The sequence below is a fragment of the Pinus tabuliformis genome, chromosome 5_1, assembly GCF_031772625.1.
Source record: "Pinus tabuliformis cultivar Carrire ecotype Pingquan chromosome 5_1, CPIR1, whole genome shotgun sequence".
NCBI lineage: Eukaryota > Viridiplantae > Streptophyta > Pinopsida > Pinales > Pinaceae > Pinus > Pinus tabuliformis.
Genome location: NC_142305.1, coordinates 332,438,445 through 332,462,223, shown reverse-complemented (window position 1 = coordinate 332,462,223; position 23,779 = coordinate 332,438,445). Strand labels below are relative to the sequence as shown.

At 39.6% G+C, this 23,779-nt stretch overlaps 1 protein-coding gene across 1 annotated transcript in view; it reads right to left on the bottom strand.

Moving 5' to 3' along the window:
• LOC149164738 (uncharacterized) overlaps window positions 1-7,131 on the bottom strand; it is a 221,262-nt gene extending 214,131 nt beyond the window's left edge. The window contains exon 1 of the mRNA XM_089432182.1: window positions 6,671-7,131. Coding sequence (XP_089288308.1) covers window positions 6,671-7,003 — 333 coding nt within the window. The 5' untranslated portion in view covers window positions 7,004-7,131. The remainder of the gene's footprint in view (window positions 1-6,670) is intronic.
• Between the last annotated feature and the right edge of the window lie 16,648 nt (window positions 7,132-23,779).

Below are 23,779 nucleotides of genomic sequence, written 5' to 3'. Positions count from 1 at the left end.
GGGTTGGAGCCCTGAACATTATTGTACTTGATTCGTTGTAAAGAGAATTGGAGTCCTTGTCAATTTTATTAATAAAATGATTTATCTTGTTGTTGTTCATTTTGTGTTTTCTCTAAGTGATCTTAACTGGTAAAATAACAATTGTAAAGAAACACTGATTCACCCCACCTCTCAGTGTTTCCAACAATTGGTATCAAAGTCAATGCCTTCACTCACGAGTCACAGCGTAACAGCTTGAAGGTAGATCCTTAGAACACAAATGGCAAAGTCAAGGAAAAAGGCTTGCAAACCCTTCGATGGTGTCACCTCCTCAGTGGATAATCAAATTGGAAAAGCTTTGTTGTTCAATGGAAACTTTAAAATATGGAAGGCAAGAATGAAGAATTTCTTAATGGCTCATTGAGCCATGAATGCGGTAAAAAAATGAAGAAAAAATGCACATGCAAACTGTTGTAATAAAAATGCAAAAAAATTGAAGCAAGATGCACTTACATGTCGCTTGAATTGCCCCCAAAATGCTCTCAAACGCTTTGCTAGTCGCTCAACACACCCACAGCAAGAGAGACACAAAATAATGAGGGAGAAATGAGCCAAAATCGGGCTTTATGAGCCGCATGACACACATTTACAAGGGACACGAGTCCCGAAATCGGGACACGCTCGGAGGATTCGCATGTTTGTCAAATCCCACAAGTCGGCCACACTCGGAGGATGCGTGTCCTAGCAAATCGTGTCCAATTCATGGGATTTGGGACACAGCAGGGGTTTTGAGCGAATCTGGTTTCACAGATAGAGATGGGTAGGGTCCTTGAGGAGTCCACCACATGGATCATTACCTGGTTATGGGGGGGGGGGCACAGTATTCAGTAGCAAGATGGATCAGTGGCAGTTGATGCAATTAGTACCAGAGCGATAGTTGCAGACTAGTAACAGTCAGATGCTGAGGAACGCAGTGCAGTATTGACAATAGAGCAGGTAGCTCAATGCAAAGTTGGCAGCAACGTAGATTCTTCATTGACAATGCAGAAGTTGGTAGTAGTCAGAGACTCGGGAGACAAATGCATCATACTGAACATAGTTGATTCAGTATTTTGGATGCTTCTCAGTTGCAGTAGTTGCAGTGGCAGCAACAACGGATGAGAGGGAGTTGCAGTGCAGATGCAAAGTTGGAAGCAGTAAGACAGTGTCAACAGTAACACATCAGAGTTGCGTAGTAGTTGATGGGCAGTATGGCTAGACATCAATAGCGTGATAGGAGGTAATATAGAGATAGGGTGTTGTGGTAGCACTAGACAGAACACAGTCCTCGCTAAGAGGGAGTGTTAGATTTTGTAACATTGGATGTGTTCTAGCCATGAAATTTGGTGGAGAGGCAAAATTAGGAAAATTGGTTAATTAATCAGAAATAATTATTTCAAGGTGAGAATTCTCTAAAATATTACATGGATCGATCCACAAATGATCTGAGCCATCAATTAAGATTTCATCTTGGTCGTTAGAGTCCCAACAAGAAGATATAAGAAGGGATCAATGTGGTGATGGAGAAGGCACCAGAGTCACTTGGAGAATTCGATTTTCTAGAGTACCAGCAGTCAATCGCCGGAGAGTTCGAGCTTCAGTGAGGAAGCAGAGACAGTGAGGGGTCAAGACAGTGATCCGAAGGAAGTTTTCTAGATATTGAGAGACAGCAGCAAGGAGGCCAAGTTATTCCTAGTGAGGCAACGCAGAGGACTGCGCAGTTGCTTCAGAAAAGAAATTTGATTTGGCTGGAGGAAAATTAGATTCAACTTCCAGAAGCCGAGAAAGTCTTCCATAGGGCCAGAGAATCAATCTCCTCAGCAGAGATAGGCAAAATGACTTCATCAGAGGCAGTTTTGGGCTTAGACATCCAAGGGTCTGCGCAGAGACTGACACAGAGGGTCCAGGAAGACGAATTTTTTGAAGGGAAGTTGTGTCAAGGTTGCTTGTGGAAGAAGGGAAATTCCCTTAAATAATTTTGGCCAGATTTTCTTGTTGTTTGGATTGTCAGTTGAACATCCATAGATTGTACTCAAATTTCACTGTTGCATAATAATAAAACCCTCAGCTGCTGCACCAGTTTTCCCAAGTTGGGTTTTTCCGAGACATTTGTCCAAAGATAACAGTGTCATTTTTTATGTGTGTGCTAAAATTTTCTCAATTCCCAAGACTATTATTTCCGCAGTATTTTATTTGTGGAGGTTGCAGTGTGATTTATTCAGTATTTTCCGTAGCAAATAATTTGTTAGAATTAATTGAGAATTAGAAGAATACTTTATTTCCACTTGCTGCAATAGGATTTCAATTTTGAAATTTTCACAAGGAACAAAAACAAAAGATGAGAACAAACCAGTGATGAAATAGGAGACTAAGCCAGCAAGGGAGGAAGCCCCCATTACCCATGAGATGCTAAAGACAAACCCGCAAACCCCCTCATAAGCTGGCACAGTTAAACATATGCTAAACTCTCCACCAGCGATGAGAGGAAGAAAAAGTAGGAAATAAGCTTGAGGAAGAGAGGTTGAATAGAACAAAGCATTGGGCTCATACTCTTCGCTAGCCATGTTCAATTACATCCTCGAAGTTCATTTAATGATTAGGTATGTCCTTCAAATTTATTGTTTTTAGTAGTCAATTTTCAAACGATATCCAAGACTTTGTGTCATTTGGAGAAAGAAGCTTAGGAAGAGAATTGTCCACCTCACACCTTGCTTTGTTTTGGGAATGGAATGTCATGAGAACAAGAAACTTCATCTTCCTCAATTTGTCAAGTAGTGCTTAAGAATTTGTGTCGTTCAAAGCAAGACCCTTGTGAAGAGAAGTGTCTGCCTTACACCTATGTTTGTGTTGAGAATGGAATGTCACAAAGACAAAAAACTTCCTCTTCCTCTGGAGTTGTATAAGGTTGTACAAGTATGACCGCAGCCCCCAATCTTTTTAATTCAAAAACAAACATTAGTATTACTGTAAAATTTTATATATATATATATATATATATATAGATATATAGATATATATATATATAAGAGGTTGTGTTAATGTCATTAACATTAATGATTATTGATGTGTCAATGCGTAGGTGTTGTTAATGGAGGAGATCATGCTGTGATTTTTGTTAATGCAACCCCTCCATTGTGGATGATTTTGATGGAACATATACCTCTCCATTTGTGGCTATCTAGCATTAGTATTACTGTAAAATTTAATATATATATATATATATATATAGATATATATATAAGAGGTTGTGTTAATGTCATTAACATTAATGATTATTGATGTGTCAATGCGTAGGTGTTGTTAATGGAGGAGATCATGCTGTGATTTTTGTTAATGCAACCCCTCCATTGTGGATGATTTTGATGGAACATATACCTCTCCATTTGTGGCTATCTAGCAAAACGTTTTCAATTTATAAATTTGATACCTTAAAGAATTCACTAAAAAGGGCTTCACCAATGATCCAAAATGGATTTTGGATAGACTTCTAAGTCTAAGTGTTCCTCACAGAGGAAAATGAAAGTCAAAGGATGCTCCTAGAAATAGTCTCATTGCGTAGATCTTTTCATTCTGAATCTACTGCAATTTGAATGGGCTAAAACAGACCTCGGATGCAGAAGTTATCGCAGAAAGAAGTTGCCCTTTGTCCTTTGAAAAAGAGGCAAAATCTTCAAAAAAATGGCCTAAAAGGCTTTATAAAGGAAAATCGCATCGGAATGGTCCAAGAGGCAGACTTAAAGCGGAGGCGGAAGAGACCCCCGATTACCGATCCCCGACATATCAGGTCGGAGGTAGGCATATGCAAATAATATAAGGAAAGGACCCCAGGCCGATGCGACATTGCGATCGCCGATATCGGTGTCGGCGGATCGGCGTTGGCGATGCTATGAGATAAGGGAAGGAACCCCGGGACTATGTGACATGCGATTGCGATATATCGCATCGCAACATCATATCGCAGCGATATAAAAGGGGCCGATACCATATGTGACATGCGATTGTCGATCCGCGGCGTGCAATCTCAGCCGTCGGATCGGAAATGAGATCAACGACCAGGATTAAATCGGCGGTCGGGAGATCGGCGATCCCCGACACAAAGGGTCGATGCGATAGCGATATGCGATGCGATCTGGACCGTCTGATCGGGGATCAGATCAACGGTCCAAATTAAATCGGCGATCGGCGATCCCTGATAGCAGGGCTAATGTGATTGCGATTGCGATAAGCGATAAGGGCCGGACCCGATGGGGATTATAAGCCCGATTACATAATTTTTGAAGTCTAGGAATTCAGATTTTCTGTGTTATCTCGTGTATTTGGGATTTTGGCCATGCGATGATGCAATAGCAATATTGCGACTAATGGCGGACCCGATAGGGTTATAGGGGCGATTTGATGAAATTTCAAGTCTGGAATTCACGCCCAATAGTGTAATTTCAGAAAAATCTCTGTGTATTGGATTTTTCTCCATTTTCGGGTTTTTGCCTGGAAGAAGGCCTCGATCCCTCTGTAACGGCCCTTGATCACTATGCCACGCTGCAAGCGGGCGTTTTTGGCAGACAATGATGCGTTTGAAGCCACAAAGCCGCAGAGCCAGATGGCCAGTCAAACAGACAACGCGCAAAGAAGCCACAGAGACGCAGGGGAGTAATGACACGCAGAGAAACAGTTGGGGAAGCCGCAGAACCAGGAAAATGCCTCAAAGGAGCCAGAAGGCCCAATTGACAGAGTGTTGGCGAGGGCTGGAGGTCGTTGAAGGAGAGTTGTTAGCTACGAGAGCGAAAAGCCAGAGAGCACGATTGACAGGTAGCAAAGCTGCTAAAGGTCACTGGAAGGTTGCTAAAGGTCGCTTGGAGGTTGAGCGAACCATTGATGCACGCAAAGGCCGAGAGAGAGCTTAGAGAAGCCAAAGCCGAAGACCCACAGCCAGAGCCGAGAGCCAGAGCCCGAGCCAGAGCAAGAACTAGAGCCAGAGCCAGAGCGACGAGCCACGAACCAAAGCTAAGAGCCAGAACCAGAGCTAGAGCCAACAAGCTGAAGAGCTTCAGAGCCAGGGATGAGATGGTGTTCTAAGCCCATTGTGTTCTGTGTAAAGCAGTGGAGTTGAGCGTAGAGCTTGTAAAAAAATTGCTGCCATAATCCCATAGGGCCTAGTCGGGTTGACTAGAGCTCAAGGAGGCGTAGCCTAAGAGTTTTGGGTGAACTCCAAATTAATATTATTGTTATGTGTGTTGTTTTATTGCTACATCTTGTTGCTATGCGTGTGTTGCTTATTTGCTGCTTTGCTTACTGTCATATGTATTTTGTACCAGCGTAAGCAAGTGAACTTACAGCACATAACGGTTTTAAAACAAATATAAGCATACACCTATGTTCAAGCACATTATTAATTCCGCATTGATTAATCACTAGATCTTGGGAACATTTAAGCTTTGGAAGTGGGAGAGGTTCTCGTAAGCTCACAAGAAGCCTTTAATGCCCCATTTTCAGATCAACCAATCAAAAATTAACATCAGTAACTTACTGTTGCAGATTCTTTAGAACATGAAGATAATTTTCTATCATTGATTTGAATAGGGATGTTCTCTTTCCTTAGGGCACATCAAGGGCTTACCAATGTTCTAAGTCGTCTAACGAGATGGAGGAATTGCCCGAACAGCCAAAAGTGGTCGGTATCCGGGCAAAAAAATTCAATAAATCTTGTAGAGGCAGTGTTTGAATCATGTTTTTGATGGTGGAAATGGATTCAGCACCATCAAAAACGTCTAGGACACCTAAAATTTTAAAGTTTAACAACTATAACTTGGATTTATAAAAATCCTTGCCATATTTTCTCTAATATGACTGGAATTTCCATAACTTTCCGGGCAACTCCTCCGCCTCGTTAGACTACGCGGTTCTTTTATTGTTCTTTACACGTTTGTAGTATTTAAAGTACCACAAGTCACCAGGACCATTACAAACTAACTCAAAGAATGGATCGTGCAAACCACCGAACGCAAACCACAAAAGCATCAACTTATATTTCAGTCCGCCCTGACCTTTGCCAAATCAAAATTAAAGAAAGAAATTGGGTGCTCCTCTCAATAATAACATGTTAGAATTAAAACCAAATTGCAGTAGCTTACAGGGAACTGCAATAGATTTTAAAAAATCCCCAAAATCCAAAACAGTTACATATGTGTGGCTCGATTGAAATCAAGAAAGGAAGTGGGTGCTTAAAACCAAATTGCTGTCGCTTGCAGGAATTGCAATAGATATTTTTAAAAATTCACAAATTCTAAAGCAGTAATATATATGTGTGCGAGGAGTCTCCTGAATGATGGTTCGTATTTGAATCCATGTTATTGCACCAGAGAAGCGAGGGGTTATTAGAGGCCAGTTTGATAAGATGTGCATGACCATCACATTTAACGTGTAAAAAGCGGAGCAAGAAGAATACGCAATAAAAACCCCAATTATAAGTGAACCTAATAAAAGTCAAATTAAAAACAAGAAGTAATAATAATAACCGGTATAGATCCAATTTATAAGTCTGCAGAAAGGTTCGCTCCAGTTTTTTATTCCCAGATCCCTATAGGTGCTTGATAGGTGAGAGTTGAAATGGATCGTATTAAACACTAATATGCGGAATGTATATAAAATAAACAACCTGAGCATTGGAAACTAGTAAGTCTGTTGATGGATCGGCCGTCGCAGGAAAGGTAGTGAACTGTGGCAGAAATGGTCCTGCAATTGCACCCAAGAATCGCCTTCTGCATAAACCACAACCACATGTGGCAGGCAATTGATTTTTTGAGGATAAATTCTCTGAATTTTTTAGCGAATACGACGAACGAAGCTTCAGCGGCTGCTGTTTCTTATTATGAAGTATTTGAAGTTTGAATATAGAAAAAGGAAGTGTTGTGGTATGAAGCGAACGTGTCAGGCAATTTGAATGAGAAGGGAAGCCCTGCGAGTATCGGCTTGAATTGGGCAGAGCCATCGCCACAGCAAGGACGCGATGCAACAGGTAGATAGTAGAAGTCGCTTGTTATACATACATCCTCCTATTTTTAATTCTATGGTTGAACTTTGCTTCTTGAGGTCGGGCATTAAAATAACTTTGCTTTGTTTTTCAGTGTCCCACATTAATATATAAGTGTGCTAAAACCAGCGGGTTTTAGGGTTAAATATTTCACAATTACTTATTGTATAATTTTAAGGCATATTATTGAAAAAGTTTGGGAAAAAAAGAAGGAAGTTTTTTGTTACTTTGTTGATTTTCAGAAAAGCATTCGACACGATTTCTAAGGATAAGTTTTGGCACAAAAACGAAGAACTTGAGGTTCCTAAACACTTCAAAGCAGTTGTGCATAGGCTGTATGAAGAGGTGAAAGTCAAAATTAGAACTTCAACAAGCATTTTTGAAAGTTTTAGAAGTGATATCGGGGTCGAGCAAGGTTGCCCAATATCGCCGACCATTTTTGGTTTATATATCAACAAGCTTGAGGAGTGTTTAAATTCGCAAGGGGGTGAGGGTAGCTATTTGGGCAAGTTTGTTATAAGGTTTCTTTTGTATGCATATGACTTTATTTTTATTGTTAAATCGACTCTTGGTTTGCAAGAGCACTTACCTTGAGCATTTTTGTAGAAGTGTGGAGATGCAAGTCAATATCAGCAAAATGAAAGTAGTGGTTTTATCTAAAAAAGAAAACATAATCAATATAAGTTCGACTTTGAAGGCAACATTTTGGAAGAAGTTGCAAATTACAAATACCTCGGAATTGACTTCAACAAAAATATAAGCTGAGATGGTTGTAGAAAGAAAATAATTTTTGGGGGGTTGGAAAGCATTTTATGCATTTCAAAATAGGCGTAGAGAGGTTGAGTTATGGGACTGGAAAACCACTCAAACTCTTTTTGGGCTTCTAGTGATTGCGGTGATTCTCTATGGTTGTGAACTATGGGCTAGCAGTACATCCAACATTCAGTGGAGACAAATTGAGAATTTTGATAAGCGTGTGATTACAAAAAAATTCAAAATTAAAAGTGCAGTTCCTTATGCTATCTTGTTAAGTGAAACGGGGATTGCTCCTTTTGAAGCAATTGCTATGGTACGAATCATAAGGTATTTAAAAAAAATTGAGCAAATGGAAGAGAGTAGATGGCCTAAGGTTGTCTTTAATGACAGATTGTGCAAAAAAAAAATGGATACAGCAAAATAACAAATGGTTTAGTAAATAGGATATTTGTTTGAACATGTGTCCCATAAACAGCAAAGAGATAAAAAAAATTGTTATGAATAAGTTCCACAAGCGTATTTGGGATAACAAGCTAAGAAAAAAGAAAAAGTATTATATTGAAGTGTTTAATCTCACTCACAATCATCAACCAAAAGCATACATAGAGGCCAATATCTCTTGGAGAGCCAAAATTCTTATCGCTTAGTTAAGGACTAATTCTCATCAACTCCGTTGTGAAATAGGGCACTGTAAAAGGCCAAAAGAAGTGTGGGGGGAAAGAGTATGCATTTTTTGTTCTTCCAGAAAAGTGGAAACAAAAAAGAATTTCATTTTAGAATGTGAGGCCTTCAAAGACAATAGGGAAAGTTATGCAGATATGTTGGCAGCTAGCTCTTGGGATAGTCTATTTAGCGAGGGGTTTGTCTAGAAGCTGTGAGCATTTATTGTGAAGCTTCATAGAAAAAAGTTTGAATACATCAAGCAGATGAAGAAGAAATTTGTCCCATATGCTAGCTTTAGCCTCGCGGACGTTAAAATAATTTATTTCTTTCTTCTTTCTACCAAATATTTTATTTTAATTCTTGATAGATTAAATCTTTGAAAACGCAAATGTAAGTTTATTTTAAAATCCAAAATTGAAAAATTAGATTATAAATTAATATAAAAATATATTAATTTTTAATAATAATATTAGATTTATATAAATTTCACATCTCTATATATAAAATCATTTTTATATTTTGAATGTTGAGAGTGTTTCTTTAAAAATAACATAAAAACTTTAAGTTTAAGCATAGATCATCTTCCGTACAAGATGAAGAACCAAATCATGACATCAGATTAAATGGATGAAGACAAATGTTTTCTAGCCATTAGAATATAACATCTAGTTTGACTCAAAAATTATCATTAATTAATAAACAATTTTTTAATTTAAATGAAGTAATAGATGGAAATTAGCTGTAAATAAAAAAACAAAATTAATTGTATTATTACTATTATTTTAATTAAAATGAAGGTACAGTAATAATAAAGTCAAACTCAATTATTCTAAATAATAAAACTAAAATTTACTAATAAGAAAATGAAAAAATAAATAAAATAAAAATAAAAAGTCAAATTTAATTATTCTAAACAATAAAACTATAATAAGAAGATGAAAAAATAAAATATAAGTCAAAATCAAAATAATGAATAATGAATTAACTCAATTTTACTATTTTTTTTTTCTAAACTCGGTGGTTCTTCCTCACTTTATATTGATTTTCCAAAATCAGAAACTTCCATTTTTCTAGGTGGCTTACCTGCCCGAAGGAAACCAGATAGCCACCTATCTAGATTAAAACTTGTCCAAAATTTGAAAAGGTTTTTTTTCTATCCATCTAGCAACATTGTCTTTACTGCCTATACTACTGTTCAGATTAAACAAATTAAACAAGTAAAAGCATTTCATCAAAATTTTATCAGATTTGTACTAGACCGTTGCTTCAATCCTTGTTCGAGGATATTACTGGGGTTGGTGCTTTGGCACTGGAGCCAAGCATCTCGCTCCTCTTCATATCTTGTAGTGTCTACTCAATTCTTCCCAAGGCCAAGTTGTTTCTGTAGGTTTGTATTTGAACTGTTGCAATTTCCCTGAGGAGTTCAGCCTTGACTGGATCCTTTTCCTTGGTGTTTTCCTTTGCCTCTGTTCCACCACACGCTGTTTGTTGTCGATTAAGGGTCATGGCCCGTGCCACCACATTCTTCATGACCCAATACTGTTGTATTTTTTGTCTGAAGAGGAAGTGACGACCTCGAGAATTCCCTGGGTCGGGAACCATACTTTCCCACTCCTTCATGGGGATGTCTTGGTTCTTTATACAGTCATTAAGTTCTCTCTCCCAACCAACAATTTGGGCTCTGATGTCCGGCGGGTTCCCTACCATATAGGCATCAATAAGGGGTTTTCATATGTTCATTGCTTGACTTTCTCCCTCTTTTTCTTTGTTCTTTGTTCGAGTCGCTCGTTCCTTCTGCCATCTTTTTATCTCGCTTGCCTCTCCTAGGCGCCATGTTACTCCCTGCCTACCTGTTAATGTCTTCTTCTCGTTGTTCTCTATCTTCCTCACTATGTTGGGCGTAGTGTGAGGTGAGACCTATCACATAGTCATTACAGTTATCAATTTTATAATAGTAAAAAAAACAGTTTCCCATTTACCTATATCCATTTTGTTATCCCTTCCATTGCCAGATTTAGTTTCCTTCGAAATTTCTTTCGTAATGTCACCAGTCCTCTCAATGTTATGGGTTCTTTCCTTTCTTGATTCTCTTGCCGTTTTTCCCTCACGGCAATAAATGGCACGCGACCTGCATGTCTTGGGCATCCTCATGGTTTCTTCCCCAGGTAAGGTTGGTTTTTTGTTCCTCACTTCCCAGGGTCTCTCTGGTTTGGCTATGTCTTCCCTCAAGGTGCTGGCCCTATATTCCTCCCCTAGAGGTTTCTTTTCTCCTTGATTCTCTTTTTTCTCAGTTCTTTTTCTTCCCCGGGGTGCTTCCTTGTTACCTTCTAGATTCCACCCATAGTTTCCTACAAGGGTGACTGTAGTCTCGCTCTGTTTGATTTTATTTCGAGCATTTGCCATGGTGTAGACCTCTCCCATCCTGGGTTCTAGTCCCTCCCACCTTAGCTTCCTACCCCAGGTTTTCATAATCTTTTCTACTGTTTTTGTCCAACCAGGGTTGCAGGAGTGTCTGGGTACCTCCTTGCCTGACTCATTCCTTTTCCTTATCAAATTTCCTATATTCCTACAGAAATTCATCCTAAGCCTTACAAAGCTAGGGGTCAGAGGAACAACATACCAACTTTCAGGTATGTTGCCGCTTCCGTCCGCAAGCTGGAGCGTCGATCTTTGGCCACCTTTCCTCTCTCCAGCTCTCGTCTCCGTCTTCTGCATGCATCTAACTATGCCTTGATCTCCCTTATGGTTTATGCCCCTCCCCTTCCTGTCGTTTACCTTTGCTGCCACCTGTCTATCATAATTCCCTGTGCTAATCCCTACGATGTCACCTCGAAATGATGACCCCCCATCCTAGCTACCACCTCCTCGCATTAACCCTCACTTGCTCCCGGTTTCTCTTGCCGTATGCATGTTGTCCTCACCCTGCCACCTGCTGACATCCTTCTGCCCGCCCCCCTACTTACTTCCCTGCCCTCTTCGTTGTCATGCTCATCAGTCTCTGCCCTCATTCTCTCGAGGGTTGTACCTTCTTTGCTCTGCCCATCCACTTTCCTTCTTCCCTTTCCACTCACTTCATTTCCCTCGTCTGTCCATTCACACACTTGCCCTATTCCTCCCCCTTCCAGGTCCCATCACCCCGGACCCTCTTGATTTCTTGTATTACACCCCGATCGGGGGTTCCCCTCTCCTCCTTTGTCATGTTCTAGGATTTTTACTAAGTTTTCCATCTCCTCCATTTGGTATAACTCTTCCTCGTTTGCGTCTATAGTTCTTCCTACATGAGTGCTCCCCCAATTTTCCAAGTTGTCAGCCGGTGCGTTGCCTTTCCTTCTTACATGGGTGGGGAGGATGTAGTCTATCTATTTGGTAAGTTTACCAATCTCCTACACCAGCGAAGCGGTTCTCCAGCTTCGACTTATCTTATCCCACTAGGCTCCTTGTTGTAACTGTTTGAATATTCCGATTGCCATTTTTAGTGTCCTTCAACCTGTAGTTTTTGGTATTTCTCTCTTATTGCAATTTCCAACCATTTTTTCAAGGCGTGAAGCTCTGCTTCGTTGTTTGTCGCGTTGCCACAGTTCATCGCATGGATTCTAAGGGTCCTCCCCCTATCATCTTTAAATACTCTGCCAATCCCTGCCTTGCCTAGATTCCCTTTCACAGCACCATCGATGTTTAATTTGATGAACTCCTTTTGGGGTCTTCTGAATTCGTTAACCTCCTACGCCTCATTGGTTTGGTGTTTTCTAGCTGGCTTACGCATCATGCTTGGTTTTAGGTTTAGGCGTGTCATTATCTTTGCTTCCTTCGGGTTAGTTTTCCAATCCTCCTCGAACCAATTCTCTATTAGAATGGTCTCTCTAATGTTTTGGATTATCTGGTTCCATATTACTGTTTTTGCTCTACCTTCCTCTTTGAAGATCAATATGTTTCGTTCTTTCCATATATTCCATAGAAAAAATCCTAGCAAGAGTCTCCATGCCTTGTTCAAGATCGTATTCTGGTATGGTTTTTTCCTGCAGTTCTCTATTGTTGTTTGCATGTTGTTTGGATTCCTGTCGCTAATTTCAAAAAGTTGTTGATGTTGTTTCCACAGGTTTTCGCTAACGTTGCAATCATTGGTTAGGTGCTCCATTGTCTCTTCCTGTTCTCTGCAGAGGGCACATCTCAATGGGCCTTGCATTCCTTTTTTGCAGTTGGTTCCATGTTAGTGCTCTCCCATGGCTCAGGACCAGATGAAGAAGGCTATCTTCGGACATGTTTTTGCTTTCCATATACTTTCCCATTTTTTTGTTTCTAGATGTCTATTGTGTTCTGCTTTTATTTGGTAGCCTTCTCTTATTGTAAACATGCCTTTGATTCTGTGGCCCCATCTTAGGGTGTCCGAACCTTCTTTTATCGTTATTTTCCTTGTCATAAAGTTCCCATTCGGGTGTTTCTGGCACTTCTGGCCAATTTTACTGTTGTTTCCACTTTCTCTAGTATCCTTCTGGTTTCGGGCACCAGTAATTTTGTACTGTGTCGCCCTCGTGTAAGTTGGTGAATTGGTGGATCTATGTGAGCTGCGACTAGTTGTTGAATTTTTCTCTATGTTGCCACGCTTCTTCCCAGAAGTTGGCTTTATCCCCTCCTCTGACTTCCCTGAAGATGTGTTCTTTGAATAGGTCCCTATTGGCACTGGTGAGATTCCATATTGCAGAGCCTTTCTTCTCGTATTTGCTTTTCAACTTTCCTTCTAGGGACCTAGGCATATCATATTTTATCTCCCGTAGTTTTTTCCAAAGGTCTACCCCCCCCCCCTGAATCCATCTCCACCACAAATTTGCCCCCATTACCTGATTTAGGATGTAAGGATCTCGTAGCCCAAGGTCTCCATCTTTTAGGGATTTGCTCAGATAGCTCCACGATAAAAGCACCCATTTCTTTGTCGTATTGGGCCCTTTCCATAAGAATTTTTTTAACATGTTTACCATTTTTTGGCAGACTGTTTTAGGGGTGGCTTGGTTGGTTAGTTGGTATATCAGAATGGATTAAAGCACTGATTTTAGCAAAATGACGCGGCTCGGGATGTTCAGCATTCTGAATGTCCAGTTTTTCATTTTCCGTTGAATCTTTCCCATCAAGGTATTCCAATTGGCCACTCTGTTTTGTTGGTCATTTAGCTGGATACCTAGATAATTTGTGGGGAAATTCCCAATTATGAACCCATGGATCTTGATACGAAAGCTTGGAAGGTGCTGGGGTGTTGAAGAAATATATATCCGATTTCTATTTGTTTATCTCTATCCCAGAGACACTTGTGAATTCTGTGAGAATTTCCAATTTTTTTTCTGGCTTCTTTGAGCGTTGTCTGTCCATATAGCATTACGTCATCAACAAATTGTTGGTGGGTTAGAGGGAGATCATTCCCCCAAAGTATTAGGCCCTTATATTGTTCGTTGTATACTTTTTCTTTGATGTATCTTCCTAGACCTTCGTCTGTGAGGATAAACAAGAAAGGTGATAATGGGTCGCCTTGCCTGAGCCCCCTGGTTGCATTGAAAGCTTCTGTGGGTGATATGTTAAGCAATATTGATAGAACTGGAGTGGTTACCATTAACATTGCCCAACTTATCCATCTTTCATTGAAGCCAAAAGCCTTTAGGATTTTTTGGAGATATCCCCAGTTTAGTCTGTCATAAGCTTTGGCCAAATCTAATTTTACCAGCATCCCTTTGGTTTTTGAATTTTTCAATGAGTGCATTGCTTCTTCTGCCACCAATATGTCGTATGTTATTTGCCTGCCTTTGACAAACCCTGTCTGATCTTGGGATATCAACCCAAGTAGTATGGGTTTCAGTCTCAACCCAAGTAGTATGGGTTTCAGTCGATTCACCATGATTGTAGCTAAGATTTTATATATAACATTCCAAAGAGCTATAGGTCGGAAACCTTGTGGTTCTTTCGAGTGCGCAATCTTTGGTATCAGGGCTAGAAAGGTAGCGTTAAGGGTTGGATGCATTCTTTTGGTACATCTGGATTCCTCTACTACATTCACTATGTCTTTAATCATGAAGGTCCACCTTGCTTGGAAGAATTTTGTACTGAAACCATCAGGCCCAGGTGCTTTATTCTTCACCATATTTTTTATTACGTCCTCCACTTTCACTTTCGTTATTACTCTTAGTAGAGCAAAATTCTGATCTCTACTTACTAGATTAGGAATATGTTGACTAATTTTGCAAATATTATCCTCCCTTCTGATATTTGGTTCTATCATGAGCCCTTTGAAATGTTGAACACATAGGTTCTCCATTTTGTCCTTCTGTGTTAGCATGTTGCCTTGCTGGTCCATTAGGGAGAAAATTTTGTTATGTTGTCTATTCTGTACCATTGCTTTATGGAAGAATTTCGTGTTTCTTTCTCCTTCTTATAGCCATTGAATTCTTGACTTTTGTTTCTAAAGGATTTCATCTTGTTCTCTCCTTTCTTCCAATTTATTTATCACAAGTCCCTCCTCTTCTGCCAGCTCTTCACTTCTTCTTTCCTCTATGATTTTCTATTGTATTTGCTTCATCTTTATCTGGAGTATTTTTTGTTCCTTCTATATGTTCCCAAATTCTTCTTTGTTCCATTTCTTTATCCTCCCTTTTAGGTCTTTTAATCTGAGTTGAAAGGTGTGCATTTGGTTTCTTCCTTCCATCACATTCTCAGTTCTCTCCACCATTCCTTCATTTTATCGATAAAGGTGGTTTCTCTTAGCCAGAAAGCCTCAAACCTAAAGGGTATGTTCTAGTTCCGATGGTTCATAGCTATTTCTAGTTTAATAGGCCAATGGTTCGACCCTAAACACAGGAGGATTTTTGCTTCATGGAAAATATCTTTCCCAATGAAGTGTTATGTTGCTAGGAATCTGTCTAGCCTAGAGGCTATATGTCTACTTCCTCCCCTTCGATTGTTCCACATGTATTTTCCATTTATGGTTAGGATATCTACCAAATTTAGTTATGCTTGAAGATCCCTAAACCTCTCCATCTCTAGCTCTTCTCTTTGCAGACCTCATTTTTTCTCCTCTATTGATGTTGTCAAGTTAAAGTCCCCTGCTATCATCCATAGTTTCTCCTCGTGGAGTTTTCCAAGTTGTTGTAATTGAAGGAGGAAACTTCCTCTTTCCGCTGGAATATGAGGACCATATACTGCAGAGACTAGAAACCATTCTCTGTTTCCGATTAGCTAGAATCGCCCTGTGAGGATTCTTTTCATGCCTATCCAGTAATCTACAGTAATCTCTGCAGGGTTCCATAGTATTGTTATGCCTCCTGCACTACCTTTCGCATCTATCATCATGCATTTGTATTTCGGTTTTATTTTATTTAGAATTTTCTCCATTTTCCCTCCTAAGATTTTTATTTCTTGTATCAGCGTGAGTTGAGGTTTCTCTTTTCTTAGCCTTCTCACTAAGTGTCTCTATTTACCTTTACTGTTAAGGCCTCTTATATTCCAAGATGTGATTATCATTGGGTTGCTTGGTTAATTTGGTGGAATATCACCGATAGCGGTACTACCCTCCCTGTATTTACTAGCATTTCTCCCATGATCTATATAGATTCTTGTAGGTTTCTTCGACCTCTTTTCTTTCCACCTTTCGCTTTGCTAGGGTAGTCTTGGGTGTTGTCATGTTGAAGGCCTAATTGTTCTGCCATCTCCATTTTCCCTTGTCCTTGTTTTGCTTGATACTGCTGGAATGTTTCTCTATATAGTCATTTTTGCTCTTCTAGAATGAATCATTCATCTAGGTGTCTCCATTCATTTAATAGTTTCCTCAGCACCTCTTCTTCCATGCTTAATTCTTCTCCTCTACTTGTATCTATTTCCATTGCAATGTTATCCGTCTTCTCCCTGTCTTCCTTTTCCTCCTTCTCTATCGGTTTGCTTTGGGCTTTCCTCTTAGGTTTTGTTTTGCCTTGGCTTGTGCTGCTTTCCTTTCCTTTTCCCCCCCTGATAGTCCATTGTTTGAGTCTCATTGTTATCTTCTTCTTCTTCTTGTAGTACTATTGTTATGCTCCTATACCAATAGGTGTCGTATTTCATGATTGACTTGATTAGCTCTGCAATATGTACATACTTTTCTTGTTGCAAAGGTTTTCCATATTTAAAAAATAAATAAATAAAAATTTAAAAAATGTAAAGAGGGTATACCATAAAAGAAAAATCAAAGGGTAAAAGAAAAATGGTCAAAAGAAAAAATGAAAAGAAATGAACCCCAAATAAAAAGGACCAGGAAAGTGTGCAAGTCCAAATGCCACTACTATTTCATTTTTCTGTAAATAAAGCATCATGTACAGCTTGTTGAACTTTTTACCACAATTGATGAATGGCCAAATAGCTTAATCTTGGCCAGTTCATGTTTGAATTTCCTGTTTTAGAGATAGAGAATAAAAATCTGTCCAAACTGTTTAAACTTGGCAGAGAAGTAGATAGGTAGAGAAGCAAAGGAGCTCAACTATTTAATCTGAGCCCTTGGAAGAAATAAGGGCAGACTTAGATAGGCTTATCATGCAAAGAAAAGAAAAGCTGAAAAGGGTTTTCTAGTCCAAGTGCACCCAAAGAAAAAGAAGAAAAAATGATAGGTACAGTAGGCTGGGTAGGCAGTTTTTTTTTTTTGTTGGTGTTGCAGAAGCATACTTGTGGTTGATTTTTGTCTCTCAAGTTGTTCATCTTACTGTTATCACAAGTACCATGGAAGATGTTTGGATACAACTCAAGCAAAGCATGACTAACTCCCCTTCATCCCTTTCCCAAATCATTTGCTAAATTCCCCCAAGATATTAAGATCTGCTTAATATCCTTAAAGTCACTCATTCCCTTTTTTTTATCAGATGCCTAAGTAAAACCCCATTTTTACTTAGGGAAATGGCCTCATTTCTTGTATAAATCCCTGTTTTTCCCCTTTTGCCTAAGTTTTTAAACATTATGACTTGGCGCTTTCCAATTCATTTTTTCATATTAACTTTAATTTTATTATTTAAATCCCGCCCCATTACCCTTTCCCGTATTATATTTATAATAAAAATCCCCAATTATTAATATTTCCCATCCCCCGGTTATATAACCATATTCACTGTTTTAAAAGGGATTAATAGTTCGTCAGGAGCTTATTAATAACCTTCGCGTGCATAACCTCAGGATTAATTAACCTTTGGTTAATTAATAACCTAACTTAAACACCCTGACAACCAATACAATCGCTCCCGAAACCATTAAAACCGTGGTTAATTATAGCGGTCCCACCACTTAAAGTACATGCCATCTTAGGAGAGTGCCCATCGTCCGATCTCGGCCCTCACATCTGACAACTGAGATCTATATCGAACCCCCCTCCATCACTGAAAATTAACGCCCGAGGAACTGGTGGTTTCGTTCCCGTACAGTGGACACTCGTCACACCCCCTCACTGCTCGCGACCCCCCCGTCCGAAACCACCCTAGTCCATAAGCGGTGCGGGTAAACCACTTACCGCCCCCCGCTGACCCCTCGCTAACGTCACCTACCATGTTACCATCCGTACTGCCACGTCATCTGTCTTGTACACCCCTGACATCATGCTGACGTCATCCGCTCAATAAATGCCAAAAAATACCCGCCAAGTCGAATTTCGTTAAAAGACGACAAAATATCATTTTCGCTGTAGTTCTCTTTGTTCAAGCTCCCATGCAAAATAACAAATGGAGCCACTGTACCAGCTTTTCAACTGCCACTCGACCGAAGAGACCACAGCAACGCACTCTGCAATCCGTCATCCGACCTACAGTTACTCAATTTGCCTCCTTAATCTAGGTATTTATCCATTTTACCGGCAACCCTGTAAATTTCAGTTCTTCGCTGAAAATTCTGCCTGTAAAAACCAAATTCAAGTAAAAACAGTCCGCAGCTGCCATAAAAGGACACCAAAACCTCTATTTAAAGTCCATCCTTTCCACAAAAATCCCAAATTCCAGTTTGAATACACAAGAACCAAACATGGAAGCCCCTGCAGCTCTGAACGTCGCACCCATCAATGCTCCCCACAAAGACTTAGATTATCTGCCTCTTGCAGACAAAGATTTTCAAATAAAGGACTTAACCATTGATTATAATCATCTTCAGGACTTCTGCCAAATTAGGGATAGTTATCTAAGCAACTCTGATATTTTTGGACTGTGGGAATCAAACCTTCCTATGTACTTCCTTCCCTCAGTCCATGTTTTCCCAGACATCATTCACCAATGCTGTGCCAACTATGACCCTGTCCATAGAGCAGTTATGTCACCTTCCCAAACTATCCTTTTTTCCATAACTGCTGAATCCATCAATGAGATGATATATTTCCATTCCACTGAGCCCCTTGCTTGTCTTTCCATGGGTTTTTTACTTGAACAAGCATCTCAATTATCCAAGTCAGAGATAACCCGCATTACTCAGCTGTTCATGATACCAACGCACCAACCTAAAAGCCCTCCTCCTTATCTACGCGCCTTTTTCACTGAGACTGGAAAACTCATTCTTGACATGATATCCTTGATCTTGGGATTTAGGTCCAGTGAATATGTGGATGATATCACCCTGGTTCTATTATCAATCTTTACTCCAAGACAACCCCCTGCTATCAAGTATGACTATGCCACTTTTATTGCCAACAAAATCCATGATTAGTTTATAAATTTGGATAGAGAAGGAGTCTTCAAATACACATCTTTTATATACCATCTGTTGTTATATTATCAACCAGACAACTTTCCATTTCCCATCAGGAAATTAGACTCAAAAGGAAATCGCAGGTCTATGATCTTTTGGAGCTCAGTCTTCCATGATACCTATGAATCCCCTTATACTTATAGTGAATTCATTGACTTGTTTGTACACCCAGCCTCCACTCTGTTGATAGGAGCTCCTCCTCCTAGGATCACTAGTGATATGAAGAAGATTCTGCAACTTTCTAAATAGTACAGGATAGGTGACTGGTACCTATACCAAAATTACACAAAGATCAAAATGTATGGGTGTGAACTTTGCCCTTTTAAGTTGCCTAAATATTTACCCATGAGGTTGTTTGCATTAGAATATTTCAGGAAGATCATCAATGCAGACTTAACCCACTTTTGTATAAAGAAGAAGGCTCAGCTGAGAATCAAAAACCAGTTAGGCCCTTATGTTATCCATTCTAAGAATGTGTGGAAAGATGCTGAAAAGATCTTAGAAGACCACCTTAGATTGAAGAAGAGTTTTCAGTGGGTGCCATATGACCCATGTAGTTTCATAAGTGACAAAAGGGTAAGGTATAGGCTATCAGTGTATGTACATCATAGGATCCTAGAAATTGAACAGTATGCAAATAAGGAAGAATGGGTAGAAGGACATTAATAAAAGAGATTAGTGAGCAAGAAAAGATGGAAAAGGCTATGAAAAATCTTGAAAAACCCTTGACTTGGACTCTTTTGGACAGGTATCTTTCAAACTGCCTCAACAATCAGGAGTTGGAACATCCTCTGCTAGAACTTCTCAGCAGCCTGCACAGAAAACCAACACATCAGTCACAAAGACTTCAAAGGGTAAAGAGGTAGATACCACAGAGCATCCTATAATGACAGATCAGCCAACAATGTTAAAAGAACAGAATCAGGGGAAAATTCCTCCAGCCCAAACTAGAGCACCAGAAATTCCAGCACTGCAAACTCCTCTAAATAATGAAAGAAGCAAGAAGAGAGACAGAGAAGAGGCCAGACCTATCAGTGGACCTGCTGAAAAACCAGGAGCAAAGAGACAAAGAATGAATCCACTGTCAGAAGAGGAAATTATTGAAGAAATGATAGACAGTCTAAGAGGTGATAGGGTAGTCAGCCAACAGACTTCCCCAGTGATAGAAACATCAACTAGCTCCCATAGGCAGGAGCTAGAAAGGTAGCACAGTGTAGAGGTGTCGTCCACCAGGCCACAAAGCAAACAGGCCTCAGACATTAAGAAAACTTTCACAGAGATAAAGGCCAGGAATGATCCCGTGAGAATTGAAATCTATAATCAATACTTGAAAATGGCCCCCTCAACCCAGCAAAGATTGATGTCTGCCTATGACATTAAAGAAGGCAAAATGTTAATGAGTTATTTTAAGCCAAAGGTACAGCAACCCCAGTCGGCAACAGATTACATCAGAACAAACTTGGAGGTCCTAGCCAAAGACATTCATCCACTGGACCAAATTGAACTTCACAAACAGACTAGGGAAATGGTTTATTCCACACTAACTGACAAAGCAATGTTGGCCCACCAGTTACAAAGTTCCTTAGACAACACAACAGCTCAGTTGCATTGGGAGAAAGCTTCTTCTCTAGCCAAGGATAACAGAATCAAATCCTTAGAAGAGATCATCATGGAACTGGGACATGACCCCAAAGATGCTAAAGGCATAAAGGCACTAATCAAGAAGAAGGAAGAGGACATTGTTGCCCTGAGGAAACAGTTGAAGCTACCTCCTTCAAGGCACCCTCAGACTGCAGAAATCATAGAGCAAAAATCAGAGGAAGACATGATGGACCTGCTCATGAAACTCAATGAAAGATTAACTGATACAGAGCAGGCACTCGAAAAAGCATTAAAAGAGAAGCAGGGAGAGTCGACCTCCTAGCCACTTGAGGTAATCCCTACAGTCACAACTGCAGTCCCCTCAACAATTGGATCAACATTGGCCCCAAATGTCCCAGCAACCACAACAGAAGTAATTACAGGTACAGAAACAACAACAACAACACCAGGCAACAGTACTAATATGAGCACAAAAGAATTGATAAAGGCCATGGAAGAATTGAGACTCCAAGTGTCAGAATTGAAACGAGTGAAAGAGCAATTGGAAAAAGTAGAAAAGAGTTATGATAAATCCAAAATAAGTGTGGCAGAGAAAATAAGAGAGGTTAAAGCATTAGAGAATAAAGTGAGAACATTAGAGAAGGATCTCACTATGGATAAGCCTCTGGCAGAAATCAAAGGAATTCTTTGGACCAACATCAATCAATCCCTAAATAATGTTTGGCCATCTATCCAAACTATTTATGAGCAGATTGACTTAGTGAATGCAGCACATGGAGAAATTCAAAAATCAAGAGCTTTATTAGGACAAATGCCTGATCAAGCCAACCGGCTCATACATTTTTTGAATAACAGAAATAGGGAACAACTGGAACAACTCGGCATCCCAGACAGGACAGGCACCATTTTGGAAATCAAAAGAGTTCTAACCAAGAGAACTTTAATGCAGAATTTGGAAAGAAGATGCCAGGATATGCAAGTAGAAATTAATTCTTTCATGGAAAGGTTTACAGTTTTGCAGGATAAAGGGCTACCAAGTCTTTTAGGAAATAATGACCGGCTTATGAAACACATAGATTATGTACATAAATTGAACAAATATGTTGTTGATCAAGTTAGTTCATCGACAAGTGCTTCAGGAGTAAAGGCACTCCCCACAGGCCAAGTTCTCTATGATAACTTAGAGAACTTATTTTATATTGAGCATGAGGTAAAACATCTGTTTCAGCTCCAGCCTAATTTTTTCAGATATACAGAGACTGATGAAACTCTAAGGAAACTTCAGAAGCATAAATTTCCAGAGCAACAATGGTGGGAAGACATGTTGGGAATTTTGTAAATTTCTCTTAGGTAAAACGTAGACTTCGGGTTTTTTTTTTTTTTTTTCCCGTGATAAGATAAACAGAGATAAATGAGGCTCAAGCGAGTTGAAGTGTATCTGATCAGGGTCCAAGAACATCCGACAAAGACAGAGTAGCCAGCACAGAGTATCAGTGGAAGATAGCTGTAAACCGACTCGCAGAACCTACCTCCAGTACATCTGATAAAGATGGAACAACTAGCACAGCATCAATTTATCCTTTCCCTGTTTTCGAGACTGTTTGTCTCTATCTTTTGTAAAAAAGGGATTAGTCATCACTAGATATTATCTCCATCAGATATTTTGTATAAATACCCCCCCAAACGAAGTATTTGGGGTTGGTGGGCATTCCTAGATTTTGCTGTAATACTGAACCTTTGGAATAAAAAAGTTGTTGGAACCATTTGTTGTCTAGCCTACTGGATGAGGAATTGATGCAGAAGACTTGTCACAGAATTCTTGAATCAAACTCCAGATCAATAAGTCCCCTATATCTCATGTTTTACAGTTTTCTTGTTTGCTATATCATCTGTGTTTCATAATTTGAATGGTAAAGAAAAGGATTAATTCAGAATTTGCTTAAACTGCACTCTGTCTTCAGTCTTTATTATTCTCTGTGTTTTCTTCAGAATTAATATAAGCAGTGAATTCTTAGTTGCTCATGCTTCCTGATTCTTGCATTTTGATCATTTGCTAAGGAATTCTTAATTTCTCCTTACCAGTAATCATCCATTTTCTCTCTTTCAATATGTTGAAGGATTCTTAATTGCCCTTCATCCATTGAGCCCATTCCATCTGATTCCAGCTTATATTCGTTCCATGTTTGACTACCTTGCTCTGTGATACCGTCCTCTGTTAAGAAACCAAATCTAGAAATCCATCATTCTTTGACTCCATCATGCCCAATGGACTAAACTATTCAGTTTGCCTCACTGTTCTATTGAATTCCACCTACCAAACCCAAAACAAAACCCTAGAACTCCATAACTAGCCTAACACATTTCAAACAACGCTAAATCATAAAGAGAGAGCCCTCTCTGGATGCAGATTGGCTAGAATCTGTATCCAAAAGATTGGTATGTGGTTACCTTGGTCGTATTCCCTTTCTCACAACTTTGGGGAAAAACCTGAGTGTTAACAACTTCAAAGCTATTTGCTCTGTTGGGCTGGGCTTGTTGTTCTTTCTTTCTGCCGCTGGTGTTCTCTCTTGTTTGTCTTCTTTTGCTTTTTACTTCTTGAAATCCCTCCTTGTCTTCTTGGTTTTTCCTCTGTTGTTTATGCCTGTACTCCTCTTCTTCTATATTTAGTGGGCATTCCTTAAAAACATGTTCATACTCATGACATCTTCTACATCTGAATGGAATATGTTCGTAGTCGAGGGTTTTTTTCCAGACCTCTTCGTGATACTCTAGTTCTACTGTATCTCGGATGGGGTCAACTATATTCATGTAAACACATATTCTAGCGTATGAGGTGTATCTTCCTTTTTTTGTCATTTTTGCTATTTTTACAACTCTGCCTATCGTGTTCCCTATGCCCTCCAGAATCTCTGAGTCCCAGAAGTCCATTGGGAGGCCAAATAACCTAATCCACATCGGGGCTGTCAGGAATTTTTCCTTGTCTGGGTCATAGCATTCTTC